The 19,229-nt window shown below is 35.8% G+C and overlaps 7 protein-coding genes across 8 annotated transcripts; 3 read left to right on the forward strand and 4 right to left on the reverse strand.

The window, feature by feature from the left end:
- On the reverse strand, positions 1–2,550 carry LOC9319099 (putative pentatricopeptide repeat-containing protein At3g16890, mitochondrial). 2 transcript variants are annotated; one of them, XM_021033464.1, is made up of 2 exons: positions 2,358–2,550; positions 1–2,230 (listed from the first exon to the last, which is right to left on the reverse strand). In XM_021033464.1, exon 2 carries the CDS (start codon positions 2,083–2,085, stop codon positions 493–495), a length of 1,593 nt encoding a protein of 530 aa, XP_020889123.1. In that variant the 5' UTR covers positions 2,086–2,230; positions 2,358–2,550; the 3' UTR covers positions 1–492. The 2 variants fall into 2 exon arrangements, with proteins under 2 accessions (XP_020889123.1, XP_002885175.1); XM_002885129.2 differs by having other exon boundaries at positions 1–2,514.
- Positions 2,551–3,148: 598 nt separating this feature from the next.
- Positions 3,149–3,718, reverse strand: LOC110229886 (defensin-like protein 47). The gene is made up of 2 exons (XM_021030990.1): positions 3,572–3,718; positions 3,149–3,343 (listed from the first exon to the last, which is right to left on the reverse strand). Exons 1-2 carry the CDS (start codon positions 3,670–3,672, stop codon positions 3,277–3,279), a joined length of 168 nt encoding a protein of 55 aa, XP_020886649.1. The 5' UTR covers positions 3,673–3,718; the 3' UTR covers positions 3,149–3,276.
- A 446-nt stretch (positions 3,719–4,164) lies between these two features.
- LOC9321242 (protein LURP-one-related 13) lies at positions 4,165–5,060 on the forward strand. Its single transcript, XM_002882987.2, has 3 exons — positions 4,165–4,478; positions 4,597–4,821; positions 4,901–5,060. Exons 1-3 carry the CDS (start codon positions 4,257–4,259, stop codon positions 5,015–5,017), a joined length of 564 nt encoding a protein of 187 aa, XP_002883033.1. The 5' UTR covers positions 4,165–4,256; the 3' UTR covers positions 5,018–5,060.
- Positions 5,061–5,225: 165 nt separating this feature from the next.
- LOC9319100 (acetate/butyrate--CoA ligase AAE7, peroxisomal) lies at positions 5,226–7,591 on the reverse strand. The gene is made up of 3 exons (XM_021033468.1): positions 7,257–7,591; positions 6,314–6,904; positions 5,226–6,236 (listed from the first exon to the last, which is right to left on the reverse strand). Exons 1-3 carry the CDS (start codon positions 7,485–7,487, stop codon positions 5,340–5,342), a joined length of 1,719 nt encoding a protein of 572 aa, XP_020889127.1. The 5' UTR covers positions 7,488–7,591; the 3' UTR covers positions 5,226–5,339.
- A 1,248-nt stretch (positions 7,592–8,839) lies between these two features.
- On the reverse strand, positions 8,840–10,242 carry LOC9321243 (chitinase-like protein 2). Its single transcript, XM_002885131.2, has 3 exons — positions 9,778–10,242; positions 9,523–9,682; positions 8,840–9,439 (listed from the first exon to the last, which is right to left on the reverse strand). The coding sequence occupies exons 1-3, from the start codon at positions 10,187–10,189 to the stop codon at positions 9,010–9,012; spliced, it is 1,002 nt and encodes a 333-aa protein (XP_002885177.1). The 5' UTR covers positions 10,190–10,242; the 3' UTR covers positions 8,840–9,009.
- A 4,793-nt stretch (positions 10,243–15,035) lies between these two features.
- Positions 15,036–15,785, forward strand: LOC110230467. The gene has a single exon (XM_021033585.1). The coding sequence runs from the start codon at positions 15,070–15,072 to the stop codon at positions 15,289–15,291; it is 222 nt and encodes a 73-aa protein (XP_020889244.1). The 5' UTR covers positions 15,036–15,069; the 3' UTR covers positions 15,292–15,785.
- A 1,044-nt stretch (positions 15,786–16,829) lies between these two features.
- On the forward strand, positions 16,830–17,786 carry LOC9321244. Its single transcript, XM_021033579.1, has one exon. It carries the CDS (start codon positions 17,070–17,072, stop codon positions 17,505–17,507), a length of 438 nt encoding a protein of 145 aa, XP_020889238.1. The 5' UTR covers positions 16,830–17,069; the 3' UTR covers positions 17,508–17,786.
- Positions 17,787–19,229: the final 1,443 nt, after the last annotated feature.

Raw genomic sequence — 19,229 nt, forward strand, 5'->3', positions numbered from 1 at the left:
TACAAAAAAAACCAATTAGGGTCATCTTCAGAGTTCGAGTATATAACAGCAGCTTAAACATAGAGCATATAAATGCTTGATAAGCCTTTATTTATGTTGTATAATACTAGTTTGGATAGAAACAACAAAACTATTCAAATATAATCTGGCAAAACTGTTACACGGTAAGGGTATAACTTAGGGACAAGGCCATCTAGTGTTAAGAATAGGAAATCTTTTGCCTTTTTGACTGTCAAGTACCAACCAACTGCCATTACCATTGTCACCACTTTCTCGGACGCGGAAATATATAAAAGCTTTCATCAATCCAAAGAACAAAACTTAATACTCTGTTCTGCATTTGCACTCATGTTCTGGTTCTCTTGCATCTGCATCAAAGGGGCAAACCGTGGCCAAGATCGGGTTCTTTCTCAGACATTTCCAAATGAAAAGAACCCACTTTTCCAGTCCCTAAGCCTTCATCGGGTTTTCAAACTCCCGAGGATTAGATTTCTATGAGGCTGACACGGTTTCTCTCGAGAGTCCACTTTGTCTAAGGTCAAGTTCTTCAACAAGACGCTTAGTATATGAATCCGGAACACATCCATGTCTTTCCATTGAACTGAACATCTCTCTCGCTTCACTCTCTCTTCCAGATTCACTTAGAGCTTTGATGAGAGTGCTGTATGTAAAGTTATCTGGTTTCAAACCAATCCTCAACATTGTTTTAAGCAATTCCTCAGCCTTCTTAACCTTTTTCATCTTGCAAAAACTCTGAATAATCGCATTGTACGCATAAAGGTTTGGACTTAACCCGCTTTCCTTCATATTCGCAAACAGCTTCACTGATCTACCGGTATCTCCGGTTGAACAAGAGGAGCGAATCAGGATATTGTATGTGATCTCATTTGGTTTAATCCCCCATTCCAACATCTCCTTGAAACAGTCAAATGCATCTTTGATTTCTTTTGCTCGGCAAAGACAGTTTATGATCAAACTGAAAGTGATCACGTCTGGGTTGCAACCATGTTCAAGAAGCTTCTCTACCACGCCGTGAACCTTCTTTACATCGCCCCCCGCGCTATAACCGCTTAGAAAAGTATTGAAAGTTATGAGATTCGGAGAAATACCTCTATCCTGCATCTCTGTTAAGAACATTGCTGCATGCTCTGTCCGTCGAGCCTTGCAGAGACAGTCAATAACCGCATTATAAGTATATACACTTGATAGAAGCCCATCACCACCCATTTGTTTCAGATACCGGTCACCTGCAGAGAACCTCTGAGCATTCAACAGAGCTTGAACTAATACAAGATAACCGTTAAATCCTGGCTTAGCTCCACGGCTGACAAAACAGTCAAATATCCCACACGTCTCAACCAGATGATGCCCTTTTAAGAGACAATTCATCGCAGCATTGAACGTTGAGCTATCCGGAATATAACCTCGCTCACCCGTTTTCCTCAAGAATAGAGCAGTCTCTTTAGCCATTGAGTTGTTTGAAAGACAATACAACACAGTATCATAAGCTACTCTTTGCAAAATCGAGTTTTTCTCCATAAATCCAAGCAAAACCTCAAACGCTTCACACGGCGGCAAGCAACGAAAAATCCCATGGACCAAAGTTCTGATTGTAGCTTCATTAGGATTCAACTTTCTTACCTGCATCATCTCCAATTGCTTCAATGCCTCCTCAATCCTCCCCGCGATCAAAAACCCGTCGATCAAAATCGTATAAGTGAACACATTAGGTCTGTTCCCTTCTCGTTCCATCTGTTTAACCAATCGAATCGCCTCATCAACCACACCCTTCTTGCAAACACCATGGATGAGTATATTATAGGTAAACCGATCAGGTTTACAATCATCACTACGCATCTGCTGAAACTTCACGTAAGCCAAATTAAGTGAATTAGACTTCACCAACGCATCAATCACAGCATTATAAAGCCTTGTACTTGGTTTCATTCCAAGAAAAGATATCTGAGCAAAAACATCATTACAATACTTAGCTAAACCTAATCTTCCCCAGCTTCCGATCAAAACACACATCAATTCATCAGTAATTCGATACCCTGATTCTCTAATCTCCTTAAGCAATTCCATAGACAACAATAAAGGGCCTTTACGAAAAAGTGCGTTCCCTAGAACGCTCTTCAGAGACTGATCCTTAGCGTAAACCGGGTCGGTGTTGGAGACCCAGAGGTAAAATCGCAGGGAGTGTAATGGGTTGTCTTGATTCTGCAAAACGCTGATGACGAATCGAATGTTTAAACCAATTCGATGAGTGGTGAATTCTTGATTCAGTATCAAAAACCAATCTTTTCGCTCTATGACTTGCGAAATGTAACGCTGGTTCAGAGGATTGGTTGGTTTACCTGAGGAATTTAGGGTTTTTGAGAGTTTAGGGTTTAGGGCTTTGGAAGCTGCTGCCGCCGTCGCTATTCTAGATGCTGAAGAAGCAAAGCCTCTCATGTCGTGACCAGAACGGAGCTGAGTGCAAGTGAAACATTTGCTTTTGGTCTAACCTCAAGACGATGTTTCTTAAACGATGTCGTTTAATATACCAATGTGTTCGAATTTATAAATATTTTTAGTTTCAAAAATAAGTTAGGAAAAAGTCATAATGACAAAAGAATTTTGGTTGATCCTAAGAGGATGGGGGTTTCTAAACATAAGTTTCTTAAACAAAATCAAATTGTAAGTATAGATAAATAATATTTTTTTAATTATGAATACCTTAAATTTGGAGAAACTTAGCCCAATTGTTTCTTAATTTTATTATTTTATAAAAATCATGTGTAGAAACCCCCATTAGGGTTGCTCTAATGACTCTCCCATTGTCAGTTGTCACCATGAAAATGAAGGTTTTCATTAGAGTTTCTTCACCTCTTGATTACTACGAATTTTAATTTTCTTGTAATAATTATTTTAAATGGTGATTTTCTAATTTCTATCTTAAAATGTAACATTGACTAAATCTTTCCATCTCCAACTTCATCTTAAAAAATACACTATAATAATATGATAATATTAAGTTATTGCTAATGAGAGGTTATAAAAAGAGTTGTGAATTGTGATGAAGTCCATCATTATTATGCTATTTATTTATGATTAAGAATACTTTTTATAATATAGATTTCAAGAGAAAAAAATACTTATTGCAATAAATAGTTTTCTTATATCATTGCATTTATTTATAAGAACAAGATACAAATCAAGTCCAATAACTTAAGAGAAAATAAATGCAACGCTAGACTCATCAATTTTGAGAGAAAGATGGTATATAAGTTTGTATTACTTTTGGCAACAACATTTCACTGGACATGGAATACAAGGAGAACCACACCGTCCACCTTTTAGAAATATATATATATATCAAACATAATTGATACCTACATGTGTAAATTTTATATCATTTCAATAAAAAGATAGTTATATAACATGTCCAAATAATAGAATTTTAATGAAACTTTTGAATTCATGTCTAATATATATATATATATATAAACAAAAACATGATCATTACGAATTCTACATATTAAAATATAGTTTTTGAAATGATCACTACTTATTTTCAAAATATCTAAACCAAACTTTAAATATACCTGAAGCCAAAACGTTGTGGTTAGACAACGAAAATGCAAGAATTATTACGAGGAAACAAGTCACCAAAGTTTTCGTACTACCCATAATAATTTTTTCTATGAACTCTTTTTAGGTAGGGTATTCAAATGTTTTTATTGTTTAAGATCTTATGGATTGGCTATTTATATAACTTTTGGTCTTCAAATTTTTTTATTATAATTAATTGATGATCTATTTTTGTTTGTCAAAGTTTTTTATTTTTGGCAAAAAAATCATTTACATTTATGAATATGTAAATATTTACAATTAATGATCATAAATGAGAATGTAAATTTTGAAAAAGTGTATGACACTTGTGAATATGGTTAAATACAATTTGTTGGATATATTATCATTATGTTCAATCATATCTAAAGTTAAATGGAAGATTTAATTTCATAATCCAATATTGGAAAATTTTGTTTATAATTAGGTATGTGGTATAAATTTTATCTGATTGCAAAATTAATATTGAAAAAAAAAATAGAAATGAAAATTACATATTATCTGTAAAGTCATTATTTTTTTGTTAAGAAATCTTTTTTAGATCCATAATAAATTAGGAAAAAGTCATGATGACCAAAAGATCAATAAATTGAAACTTGATAAATGTCTTGTTTTCTTTATCATCTCCTTTGAAACAAACAATAATGGCAAAACAAGATGGGACTAGCAGCAGCAACACGATACTACCACTCGTAGGATCTGAGTTTGTTCGTCCTCAACTCTTAGATCTAACGATAACCGGAGATACAGTGAAGGACGCAACCGGGAACAGAGTGTTCAAAGTCAAAACGCCTCTCTTTGGTCTCCACAACAAAAGAATTTTGGTTGATCCTAATGACTCTCCCATTGTCACCATGAAAATGAAGGTCTTTTTAATTATAGTTTCTTCTTAATTATTACCTCTTGATTTTTGTTTTGTTAACCGGTCGGAATTTTTTGAGCTGAATTTTCTTGGTTTATGCCTTGGATTTGAATGTATAAAAGGTGACTAGTAAGCACGATCGATGGCAAGTGTATAGAGGAAGTGATTTAGATGATAAGATCTTCACGGTTAAAAGATCTTCGACTGTTCAATTGAAGACAAGAGTTGAAGTATTCTTGAAACATAACCAGACCAAAGAATCGTCTTGTGATTTCACAATCAAAGGTCGCTTTATGAAACGTGCTTGTACTATCTATGTTGGAGATTCTACCAAAATCATCGCTCAGGTAAAAAAATTAATAACCCATGCATTTAAAACATCTCGTTAATTACACATATGACATATATGTGTATATATTTATACAGGTATATGAAGGAGATGAGAGACTAGTGGCTACAGTTTATCCTAATGTCGATTATGCTTTCATTGTCACACTAATCTTTATATTTGACCTCATCAATAATGGTGGGACTGCGATCTGATTATTAGTTTGAGCCTTGTGGTCAAGTGTCGTTGACTTTTTTATACCTTGTCTATTTTGTATATGTGTGTGACCTCACCAATGTTTGTTACGTGAAAGCACCATTGTTTTGTGGTGGCTCCATGTGAGAAATAGCTGTTGCAAGAGTGTGTAAATCTTTATCGCAGTTATTTATCAAGAGTAAACGATTTATAAACAAAATGAAAGCGTTGACCAAAAAGATGAAAATTTTCTGTTATCATTTAAAAGTTTTACACAAGGCAAAGTTCCACAAAACATACAACACATTATTTTCATAATGATGTCTTTAAGCTTTCCACTTCCTATAATCTGCTTCTTGGTACTGGTCCCATCTCTTTGGCCTTAGTCCTCAGAATATGCTTCTGAATTTTTCCAGTTGCTGTCTTTGGTAACGGCCCAAACACCACTGACTTTGGGACCCAATATGCCGGAAGCTTCTCCCGGCAGAATCTCATTATATCTTGCGCCAACTTATTATGGTCTTGCTTCTCGTAACCGCTCTTAAGTGTCACAAACGCACAAGGAGATTCTTGCCACCGCTCGTCTGGCCTGGCCACAACAGAGGCTTCAAGAACAGCTGGGTGATGGTACACTACGTTTTCGACTTCGACACTGCTGATATTTTCACCACCAGAGATTATAACGTCCTTTGACCTGTCCTTGATCTCGATATAGTTGTCTGGATGTTTCACTGCAATATCTCCCGAGTGGAACCACCCGCCAGCAAACGTCTCTTTGTTCGCTTCTGGATTCTTTAGATAGCCTTTCATCACCATATTCCCTCGGAAAACAATCTCTCCAGCAGTTTTTCCATCTGCGGGGACAGGTTTTCCGGTCTGAGTGTCAATGACGTCAAGCTGCTCCATGCCAGTATAGCGAACACCTTGGCGGGCATTGAGTTTGGCCTGCGCCTCAGGAGGGAGGGAATCCCACTCGGGTTTCCAAGCGCATACCGTGGAAGGACCATAAGTCTCAGAAAGCCCATAGGTGTGAGCGACTCGGAAGCCCTTCTGGTTCATGGAGAAGAGAACAGAAGGTGGAGGAGCAGCTCCTGCGGTCATGACATGGACTGTATGGGGAAGAGGAAGGATAGTGTCTTCTTTAGGAGCATTGACAATAGTGTTGAGGACCACAGGCGCTGCACAGAAATGGGTTACCTTGTATTTGACTATTTTTGAATAAACTTCCTTTGCCGAGACCTGAAACCAAAATTTAATCAGCTCTTCTGATTTATGTTAACTTCTTTTCTTAAGCGAAATGAACTCTCAAGTACTACCTGACGGAGACAGATACTTGTACCGGAGAGCACAGCAAGGGACCAAGGGAAACACCAACCGTTGCAATGGAACATCGGGAGAGTCCACAAGTAAACACAACCTTCTTGCATCCCCCAAATGAGAGGATTGCTCAGAGCCATTACGTATGCGCCTCGATGATGAAGCACCACTCCTTTCGGGCTAGCGGTTGTTCCCGAGGTGTAACCAAGAGCGATGCTCTGCCACTCATCAGCTGGTGGCTGCCACGGATAATTAGGGTCACCAGTTGCCAGAAAATCCTCGTATTCGACGGCTCCTTTCGACAAAGCAATGTTAAGTGACTCAGGAGGACAGGTTTGATCACCTATGACAATCAAAAGTGGGCGTTTGAAACTGCTTCCGGCTTTCTCCTCCATAAGTCTCAAAGATTCCTCTGCCAGAGTAAATAACTCTTGATCCACCATTATAACAGAGCTCTGTGAGTGACTAAGAAGAAAAGCAACTGTCTGGGCATTGAGACGGATGTTGACACAATTCAGGACAGCTCCACACATTGGTACTCCGAAATGAGCTTCGTACATTGCTGGAATGTTCGGTGCAATAATAGCCACCTGAAACAATTATAACATTTTCTGGTCTAGTGAAATTACACAGATTGCAAGAAGACCAAACAACCAAACCAAAATATTGTTCATTAAAAAAAGTCAACAAACATCAACATCACCAGTGCATCGATCAACAAGAATCATGCGAGAGCAATTAGTTTCAGAACATTATGGTTGTAATCTGCGATTTCTTCCATAATCATGATGATTCCCTAAAACAGATTCTATATGAAATCGATTATAATTGATTGATTGGGAAAAATCTACAGGAAACAGTTTCTAATGTTTTTCTTTTGAACGAATTGATTTTGACAAAATTTCGGAAATGAAACATTTCAGCTAGAGTAAAATCGATTACCGTGGAACCGGGGCCGATAGATCGATCGGCGAGAGCGGAGGCGAGTCGGCGACACCGGTCATAAGTCTGTCGCCACGTGTACTCTCGGGATCCGTGAATCACCGATTTTCTCGTCGGATGAACCATCGCAGCCCTATCAAGGAACCAAAGCGGCGTCAACGCCGTGTAGTTGGCCGGAATCTTAGGAAGATCATCGATGTCACGCCACTTCGTCGCCGGTGTTGCCGCCATATCTGACTTCTCTCTCTCGATTTGTTTGGGTTGTGTTTATTCAAATCTGGAGTGAGTGGAGAATCCAATCACAAAGTCACGAATACGTTGGCGAAGTCGTAAAGGTCGGAAGGAAGAAGCTTTATATGGACTCTGTGTGTGGCCGTTTTGGGTGAGGTGTATTTGCCACGTGGCGTCTTCTGGTTTTCCCGGTTTTATTTTTTTTGACCGGAAAATATCTCAAATTAATTTGAACCGAACATTTTTGTGAGGTCGTCGATGCAAATTGAGGATCAGGCTGTGACTGTTACTGGACTAAATGCAGTAGTAGTTCGACTAAATGGGAAAGATTACATTTTCTATAAGTGTATTTCTTTTTATGCTGCTGATTCAACAATTCAAACTACCCAAAAAAAAGAATAAAGACTAGTTCATTTTGTTTTGAAATAAATTTTGTTGGCCACTATAGGAAAAGCAATGGCAACAGTATCACGTTATTATTGAAGATATTTTTGAGAGATATTTTTGGCCATTGAAGAAAAACAATGGCAACAGTATCACGTTCTTTACACGTCAATGATGAATAAAAGATTTTCTTGCCAATTTTGGCACAACACACCAAGAAACCATTTTTTCTATAACCTTATCCCATCACATTATTAAAACCACTAAGATCTCTACTAGATTTGACCGGGAAAGCTACTTAAAATAAAGAAAGAATGACGTACGTATAGACCAAACTACTATTATTTCTTGAATCCTTTTACTTGGCGTTCTATCTTATCGACCTAAGTTAATTTCTTTGAATTGTAGTCACATTTCCTTGATTACCTTTGAACGGTCAGTTGTTGGAAGTCGCTATTCACATTATTAATTTTTTTATTTTTTTTTGGGGTCAAACTGATAATTTCATAAAAACTAATTAGGACCCGGACTTCTATCAAGAGAGGAAGAATAACATCCAAACAAGAAAAAAATACAACCAAGATACATAAAATTATACGAAAGTAAAGCAACCAAACGATAGTTAAACGAGTAATAGATTATAGATCTAGAGGATACACATCATAAACAGAAACTATAAACAATCGTAAAACAACAATTTCAAAATCTTTTTGAATGACCACGCGCGTCCAATACAATCCGAGGGTTATCAATCCGAGAAGAGCTCTTTCACTGATTTAATTTAAATTTAATTTAATGCATTCACAACAAATACGATGCCGAGTTTGATCGGTCCTATATATATATATATATATTTTTTTTTGGGTCCTATATAATATATATACCGAGTTTTCTGATTAGGTAGATCGTAAAAAAAATTGCAATTCTTCTGACCGAAATAGGATTTATTATCTTTTATCCTTTTGATGTGCAAAATTTTTTATTCTTTTTTTGAAAAGAAATCAAAATGGTGTGGAAAATATTGCAATCGTACGTATATTTTTACAAACTATTAAAACCATGGCCATGCAAAATACATATACACCAAACTCACGTTCTTTTTCAAAAGTCACCGAATTATATATCATAAAATCATCACTCAAGAAGAGGAACCAGAACTTGTAGGAGCAGAGGAAGAAGAAGAGAAAGGTTCTTGATCCGCGCACGATAGCTTCTCGTGAGGACCAGCTTCTTCGCGTCCAACACCTATCAGATCTAAATAATACAAATAATGAGAAACAATGTTGTTCATCTCATCGTTATCGAATCCACTGTTGCAGATTTGATCGCCGTAAAGAACGTTTATGGTTGCTCCGAACCCCGGAGTTCGTTTCGCCGCTGTGTCATTCTTCGTCGGCTTCCATTTTCCGACGAAAACATCGTGCGCCGACGGTAAATGCTTCTTCGGTGGCGTCATCCATCGCCAAATCGCTGCCTGAAACGCCAACGTAGCATTGTTCTCAAGATACTCTGGATGACTCAGTAGATCCACTTTCAAAGCCTCCCCGGTTTGACCATAATTGTAATTCCTGAACCAGACCAACGAAGATCGAAGTTGAAACCCGTAAATTAAATTAGACTTAACCGGAATCGTTTAATTAAAACGACGTACCAGTAAACCGGTAAAGCTCCTCTACCGTGGTACGAGACACCAGGAGTACAAGGATACGTCAATTTGTAGTAATCGTCGCAATAGAGCTGATCAGGACTCATCTCCTTGTTGTAACACAATCCCCAAGCTAATGGCCCACCCGTCGCAACCCCGTACCCGCCTTTAAAACCGAATAACCATACCGGTTGTTAGTGATTTCAATCCCCGGTTAACTATTATTAATAAAACCGGTTTGGATCATAAAATTAAACTTACATGAGGTTTTGCTTCCAACGTGGCCAAGAAACGCAGCGACTTCCTTCATGCCTTGAAGTTTCTCACCAGCAGTACCGAAACCAAGAGGCTGATACTCAGCAGCAGCGGTTATGAATGATCGGTAATCCCAAAAACCGACGGCGTGAGCCACTGGACTGTTACGCTTAGAGAATAGATTCTCGAATTGATATGTCTCAAAAAAATCGGAGATTGTATGGTTGCAACAATACTCGGACCATCCTTTACATTCCCATCCTTTGTCGCATAACGTTTTCCCCTTGACGATCTTCACCCGAGGCTTTCTCGCGGAACTCGAAGGCTCGGAATCTTCAGCGTTGACTAGGGATCGGGTTTGAAACACGACTAATGCCACCGTGAGAAGCAGCAGGGAGAATAGCGGTTTTGAAACCATGGTTGATCAATATTTTGTCTTTTTCTTCTTCTATCAGTGCGTTCATTGTTTGTGTAACTATATATACAAACATATATGTATAGAGTAGTGTCGTGTTCGTTTTAGGAGGAATTAGGTTTTCGGAATTTGGTGGTAGGCGAAGTGTTGCTTTTGGTGAGGTTTTTGCTTGGTTTTGAAGTTTCTTAGACTGGAAGTTACATGTTAAGAAGGTTGGTCGGAGCATGTAAATGTTTTAAATTTTTCTAACATAATCTATTGCAAATTTGCAATACACAATTACACTTTACAAAAAAAAAAAAAAATTGTTTTGTTTATTAGGGGACTGATTAATTATAACAAATGATTGGGAAACAAGTTTAAGATAGAAATTCGAAATCGTTTCTTTGAGGGGTTTTGTTGCTGTTAGAATACTTTGGAACTAATTTAACCTTTTTTTTTTTTGTTTGCTATGAATGGTAAAATCATTAGATATTGAAATTGTTGGCTTTACAATGTAAAAGCCTATCTTTGAGACCTTGAAAAAAAGGAATAAAAACAAAGAATCAATATTTGGGAAGTCACTTCGAATGAACTCAGGTTATCTAAAGTTGCATCAGATTGCTTAAGTCATTTCAATAATTTAACCATTATTTTTACCATTATCTTTTGTCAACCAATAATTTAACCATTAATTAACCACAAAATGACAAAATATATACCTTTTTTTTTGCTATTGGAACCAAGTGGTAAGTAATGACTCATGCATAGACCAGTTTGTTAGACTCTCATAGTAAAATAGATGGGGTTAACTTGCTAACCAAAATCTTTAGAAACGTGCTAGCGAGTCGAGTTCAAAAGAGTGAAAAAAGGGAACGTGGACGGATCAGAAACAAAAGTAGCAAAAAGAAAAGGAGAGGTTCTATAGTATTCGTGACCAAGCTGATTCGAAACGGGAAGCTAAAACCAAGGTGTTCTTGATTCCCCGACCCACTAGAAGAGACCAGACGCACCGCAAAAAAAGTGCAAAATAAATTTTGGCCACCAACAAAAAAATAAATAAATTGGCCACCTAATATGTAAAGGTTGTACACAGTCAGATTGATCCATTTTGTTCGTATTTGTCTTTGAGTTCATGCATCAGTTTCTATCAGCCATCCGTAAAAGGCTTAAAGCCATATGTATCTATTTCTTTAATTACTCAAAATTTGTACTTATTTTTGTAACTACTTAAAAAAAATGGTAACTACTATTATTTTACTTTTTTGTTTGTTTCACGATGACAGCTAGATTAGAACTTGAAAATAAAAATCTAGCTAAATTGCCAATTTGCCATAAACATCTTTTTGATTAAGTAAGTGATTATTGAATTGTTTTACAGTATTTGTAAAAGAATATGTTGTATCTTATATATACAACATTTTGTTTTATTCTAAATAACGTCTTAATTTACTAGATAGCACGTTATTTAGAAAAATAATACTCCAATTAAGTTCTTTTTTTTTAATATAAGTAATACTCCAATTAAGTTGATATGTTGGTTCCACAACAAACAACTAGATCCTCATGGAGGTTGCAGCAACAAAACTTGGTAATTTGTTTTTTTTTTTAATTAGTAGCTTTTGCATCTTCTTTTTCTCCATTTGATTTCATTCTTTAATTATCTCTAATAAGAATTTAGTACTTTACGTCTACGTTGTTTAATTTACATACATAAGCTCAATTAGATGCTCTTTTGTTTTTCGTGCTAAGAGCTTTAACTTTCTGAACCTGTTACACAAAAGTATAGGAGAAGGAATATTTTTATCTTAGTTTTATTGGAAAAGTTAGGTTGCTATGTTTAGGCCCAACCGGTGGTGTATACTTCATGTAAACGTGTTTCCATAATAGGTTCGTGCGAGCAAAGCTTCTTACATCTTTTAAACTCTTGATTATTAGTAAGTATTACAACCAATTGGTATGAGTCGTACGACCAATAATGGGCTATTACAAGAAACGCACTATTACTTGAAGGCTCGATTATAAAAAAAGATGTACTATCTAACATAATTCTTTACTGGTATATGATAATTCTTCAATAGTATATTTGCGCAACAAAATAGATTATAATTCCTTTGTTGCTAATTAATCCAAGTTTTAAACTTTTTACACAAAATAGAAAATAAAAAAATTGATTATAAATACACCTTTTATGATTAGTTAACAATTTTCTATCATTCTAAACCAGTAATATTCAAAAAAATTTTGAAATTTACAATCTATTATCATTAACTAATAAGAATATATAAAAAAACTTTGTTTTCAAACAATTTTAAATTTTTGTTTTGGGATTAATTAGAAACAGAAGGAGTATATATATGATAATCTCAATATATATGTCAACTTTTTAATTTCTTTTTTTGGTGAGTATGTTCTCATTTTTTGAAAGAATGATACGTATATATGTACATTACATTTACGTGGGACGGTGGAAGTTATGTATATGTATTAAGGTTCGTAAAGTAAAAAGCTAGCTTAGTAATATAAATCACACATCTCTATAACAAACGAGTGGTGGTACAGTGAGAAAATTACGATTGGTGCATAGTTAAATATATTATATATATAGAGATGATATAGTAGCTAGCTCGTCATTACATCTAGCTAGTCATCTAATTAAATACTATCATAATTATTGACTGTTCGTTGTCAACCCATGGTCCATAACCGCTTTAATTAGCAAAAGACTTTAAATTTCTAAAAAAATTAGGACTTATAAGTTTAACTAATTTCTGTTTTGGTCGTGGAATTTTCTGATTACAAAAATAAATGTCTGAGCATTATCCTCGAATGGATGAAAATGGTTTGTAAGAAAATAAATTTTAGAATATATTCTGACAAAAGAATAAAAATAAATTACTATAGAATATGTATCCATATAAAAAATATCATTGTTTCCTTACTTTTGCTGTTTTGAGGCTAATGAATTATTATACCAATCAGCAAACTTTTCAAATGACGAGAAAACATTATAATAAAATATTGTGGTGAAAAGGAGGTAATTTTTAAAAAGTATTGTCGCCTGTATATTTTTGACGGCTGCTTGCCACATTCTAAGCTAAGTACTGTATTTTTTTTAGTTGCTCGTAATTGTACAATAACTAATTTAAAATTTAATTATAGTTATTTTTCTTATGAACACGTAAAATAAGCTGAACACATTTAAGATATAACATGTACAATTGATACAAATATATATGTCAATTATATTTTACAAAGAAGAAGATATATCAATTAGGGATGGCGACCAAACTATCACATGGTATATAATTTTATCTTATTACCAAAACAACATCAACCTTAAACACGGATCAATAAATTACTACCCTATATTCTAATTTATTTTCTTAACAAATTAAACACTAATTGATTTTCTGAAGATCATTGGATCAAACAAAGTTCCCATGTCCAACGTAAAGAAAGTTAGTGACCAATTATTGATGCGTTAGTAGACTTTTGTTTACTTTGTAAAAGTGTTCTAATAAACATTACTATAACACTTATCAAAATAAAATCAAATAAAACTAAACAATAAACATTACATGGACTTTACCAAAAAAAAAAAAAAAACATTACATGGATTTATTTGTCGAGAGAGAGAGAGAAAAGCATGAATACAGACTTTAACAGATCCCAAATGGTTGAAGTTTAGCTCGCAGGTTTCCAATTTTGGATGTCCAAACGAATCTAGAAAAAATACTGTCTTAATCTTTGGACCCACCACTTTTATTTTTTTTGTTTTCAAAGAATTATTTTTTTTCAGAAGAAAACTTAACTTTCCTCTGCCTAATATTTAGAACATAATTCCTCCGGCTTCCGATAATCCGATCCTCTAATTTTCTCTTTTCTATTCTTTTTTTAATAACGATACCGTCTTATTTATAAAGAAACAGAAGAGTTACAGAGTGGCTTTTGCACACATAGCCAAAGCTGTTAACAAGAGGAGACAACACACAAATGATGGGATAGGTGAAATTGCTAATTTTGCTGGAAATTGCCGAACCACAGCGATAGATACGTCTCATGCGTAGTGGCTGCTCTACTTGGGACTGTTGATGCACGATCCAAACTAGCAAGCCTACGGCGAAGAAGAAGATGTATTTCCCTTTTAACTTGAGTTTCTGATCTTCTTGATGAGGAGTTGAGTCTTGAGTTTCGTCTAGGTCTTTTGGACGTCCAATATTGGAAACCTGCGAACTAAACTTCGACCATGGGTGTACCAAAAAAAGATACTAGCTAGGTAGCTGTAAGAAATGGGGAGCACAGTCCAGTTTTTGCTTCTGCTTCTGACTCTCGGTCGACTCCTCACTCCACTAGGAGGAGTCCCAGTTCCAGTCTTGTCCATTCAGGTACGTAACCGACGACTCTCATATATTTCTGTTTGTATTTACAAATGTATACATATATAGTTTAATTATGTTGACCTATTGTTTTCTCTGAAATTTATTAGAGCCCGGACGGGGATATGATTGATTGCATCAAGCGAGAAGAACAAGTTGCTTTTACTCATCCCTTGCTCAAAGACCATATAATTCAGGTTATTATATGATTTTCCGGTATTCACAAAAAAAAAAATGATTTTTCTCGTTTGTTTATTTTTTATTTTTTAAACTACACGCCAAAAATCACAAATAAACATAATAATAGTAAAAAAAAAATCTGAAGAAATCAAGCAAGATAACAGAAAAACCAGCAACGAGCCTTTCCAAGTCTTATGCTTTAAGCCTTTAACTGAACCGATAGTTACCACTGGTTCAATTATGATAGAGGAAAGACCAACGGACATACTACTTATGCATGTGTTATATATATATATTTTACGGGGGAAAAATTAGTAATGTTTTTTATTTTTCTTTTGTAAATAAATGATACAGGAAAGACCAACGGTTATACCATCTGCGGGAAAAAAAGAAGAAGATGCATTATATGGATGGCAAGTCTGGCACCAGAACGGCACAAAATGTCCGGAGGGATCAATTCCAGTTCGAAGGCTAATTTCTCATGAGAACGAGACTGTCATCAGTTCTAACGCCGGGGATAGAGTTACCGGTGGACATGAGGTACGTATTTGTTTGTGTTTTATTTAACTAAATATTTTCCATTAAGGCAGTTTAACAATGAATGTATTCATGAATTCATCTAATGTGAACCAAACATAAATCTGACCATGAATGTCGATGCATATGGAAATATATTAAGAATGAATTTTTTAACACGCTAAATGTTTTCCATATGACTATTCGTTTTATCTTTGGTTGGACTTCTCATTTTGGTGGGCTTTATGCAACAAATTCTATTAGTGGCTTCGCTTTTCTTCGGTTTAAATTACAAATTCTAGAAGTGGGTTCTCATTTTGGTGGGTTTAATTAACAAGCTCTATTTAATGGGTTCTGATTTACTGGGCTTAAATTACAAACTCTACTAGTGGGCTGGGTCTGGCCACTTGTGTCATATTTTGTTTTTGTCATCTTTACAATCTAATACTAAACCAGATTGGATTAACACATATCACCACATTCATCATAGTTAACCATATGAATTTTCTTTTCAGAAGATAAAAAAATGCATTTATTTACATAAATCATAAACAATTTACATATGTGGCATATGTTATAAATAACTTTGTTCGATTGTTTTTGGATATACAATATGTATTGGGAGAACCGGAGATCGACCAAGATCGACGGTCGAGATGATTGCACAAGAATATGGAAATCATGAAAATCAAGAAAGATCTAGAAGATTATCATATCTTAGTTTAGGATATTTACCATTATCTCTAAATATATTATTTACATTTATATTTATCTTAAATTAGGAAATCTCATCTCTATATAAGAGAATGTAATTTATAACTTTATTCTTATGAGAGTCTATTATAATTTTTCTTACTCTCATCAATTTATCAGTATGCAATCGGCCGTATGTATAATAGGGAACAAAAGATCTATGGAACTCAGGCGACAATGAATGTGTGGCAGCCAAAAGTAGAAACATATGACGAGTTCAGCTTGGGTCAACTCTGGCTGGTCTCAGGTACATATGAAGATAGTAATATCAACAGCATTGAGGCGGGCTGGCAGGTCGGTTTCTAATCATAAACATTTGTCCACTAGTAGTAACTACAAATATTTCTTGTATTGTCTTAAATTTCTTATGTATATATGCAAAATGATTAATAACTAATAAATTTTGATTATCATTTAGGTTTATCCGAAGATATATTATGACTACCAGCCGAGATTTTTTATCTATTGGACGGTATGTGTTATTTTGTTTTATTTCACTTTCAATATGATAGTTTTAATCCCAAGTATTACTGACGAAATTAATAGTTAAGAAGTTTCTGTGCCTCTCGAAGTAGAAAAGAGTATCATTTAAAAAAGAGTAATATTATATGTACGGATATTTTATAAGCTAGATCCAGTTAGAGGATTATGAACTAAATTGAAAATATGATTTGATAGAATAAGGCGAATTAAACTGTATTTTACTTGTGTAATTCCCTTTTGGTTTCTAATATAAATTAAATCAGATGACAAAAAAAAGTTTGAAAATATTATTGAGGTAATAATTTTCTTAAAAAGAAATTCAATTATATTTGATAATGTGATATAGTCGGATGCATACAACCTGACGGGATGTTACAACCTGCGATGCGGTGGCTTTGTACAAACCAGTCGCGCAATTGTGGTTGAAGGCGCAATCTCTCCTACGTCTGTTGTCGGAGGCACTCAAGTTGAGCTGACTGTTAAGATATGGAAGGTTCGAATTTACTTTATTTTTGTTTTAATTATTACATAATTGTAAATTAATCAAAATTACGTAAACACGATTGTAGGATCAAAGGCTCGGGAGTTGGTGGATGGGTGTCGGGCTTGGACATGTCGGCGTCCTCGAGCCGGTCGGATATTGGCCGGCCTTTCTTTTCAACCTTCAAACTGATTACGCAGCTAGAGTGGAGTGGGGTGGCGAGATAACGAACAAACACACTTACGGCCGCCACACGACAACCCAAATGGGATCCGGCTATCTTCCGGACAGCGGTTTTGGAAAAGCCGCTTATATCTGCAACATAGAAGTTGCACTATCCGAAAATGATTTCCAGCCACTTCAAAATCTCACAGTAGGAGGAAGTCACCCCGATTACTACGGCGCCAAGAAGTCCAACAACCCTGAACTTGGGACGCATTTTTACTATGGGGGACCGGAGCAGCTTTACCCGGGACATGCGACTGCAATTCATCTTACTTGGGACTCGAGTCTTCTATACCTATGTTTCTGCTTGTTATTGCTTGTTTAGTCTTTTATCTTGTGACTTAAAATGGTATTTTGAAAAAACTCGGCAGTGTTTGGATTTTGTACTTGCTAAAGCTTAAATTTGATTGGTGTTTCCAACAATGTGAAGTTACTCCATCATTTATCTTCTAAATGCATTTATTCTTCTCTAGTTCACTCTTCCTAAGACGGCAAGACAGATTATACAAGTCGTGGAAGCTTCTCCATCAAATGCAATGGACACACGAACATCTATAAATTTTAGTCTATGTCGAAATCTAGACTAAAAAAAATTGAGACATAAAATTTCGTCATAAATCTGTGACATTTTTAGATACGCTATTATAACCAATTTTATTTATCACAAATTCATATTTAGATACTATATCGTGATGAAAAAAATTATGACCAAAATTTGTCACATTTAGTGACGAACATGCGACAATAATTGTTGCAAATTAGTTACATACTTGTAACGGATATGAAAGTCATAGTTTACACACATACGTTGCTGCCTTTTTTTTTTTGAATTAATGTTAAAATACATAAAAAAAACCTTAAAACGTTTTTACAAGAACTTTAAACTTTAAAGCTTTCCCTTACATATAAAATGGTATTTGTACGTAGAAAAAGAAAAGAAACTTAGGACTTTAAATCGATGAAAGATTAATTAAGAACATGATTTAGGACCTTAGAATCTCCGAGATGCAAACCACACTAATAAACCATCATTGTAGCGTCGATCACCCAACTCTCTTATGGATGGAATCCTATTTCAAATCATCTTGTCAATGATTGCAGTTAGATGTTGAGTTGAAGTTGGAGTGTCCCTGTGTCTTCGTTTGTTCCGCTCTCTCCAACAAAACCAAAATTTGGATCTTGTTCCCAATAGTGTCTCTGGCTATTTATAGCGAGTTATTTGTCTAACGGCGCGGTGCAGCACGGCAAGGCTTTCGGCGACCGGACAGGTTTGGCACAACGAGAGATCCTTCCTCCGGCACGGCGACTCCATTTTGTCACGGAGTAACGCCGTCTCAACGCCCCCACGGCACGATAACTCGCGGTGCGGCTCACGACACATTCGAAGCACAGCTCACGGTGTGGCGGACGGCACGAATCCGGCTCACAGCTCGGCAAGGTGCAGCGCGGCTCACGGTGTCGCGAGAGATCCTTTCTCCGGCCTCTCGTCACAATTATACGTCTTAATAAAAAAAGAGAACAACAAAAATAAGAGAGACGATTTTTACCTTATTGTGGAGAAGAAGTGAAGAAAGGTTAAAGCAAAGAGAGGGGGACATATTTATAGGGAGGAGACATGCACATTTACCGAGGTAAAACTGTTGACCTAATTCCTTGGATGCACAACCTGGTTCGCCTCGAGAAACGTGCCAAAACCGCATGTCTTCGAGAAAGTTTCGTTTCGCCTCAAAAAACGTGCCAAAGTTACTTTTTACCCAGGGGTTCGCCTCGAAATATGTGCTGAAATTACTATTCAACTGGAAAAAATTCGGTTCGCCTCGAAAAAAGTGCTGAAGTTACTATTCACCTGGGAAAGATTCGGTTCACCTCGAAAAATTGCCGAAGTTACTATTCACATGGGAAAGATTTTGTTTACTTCGAAAAACGTGCCAAAGTTACTACTCACCCGAAAAAGTTTCGGTTTGCCTCGAAAACGTGCCAAATTCACAAATCTCCCGTGAATGTCCTGTTCGCCTTGAGAAGCGTGCCCACAGCACCATTCATCAGA

The sequence above is a fragment of the Arabidopsis lyrata genome (genome assembly GCF_000004255.2).
Source record: "Arabidopsis lyrata subsp. lyrata unplaced genomic scaffold ARALYscaffold_3, whole genome shotgun sequence".
Classification (NCBI taxonomy): Eukaryota; Viridiplantae; Streptophyta; class Magnoliopsida; order Brassicales; family Brassicaceae; genus Arabidopsis; species Arabidopsis lyrata.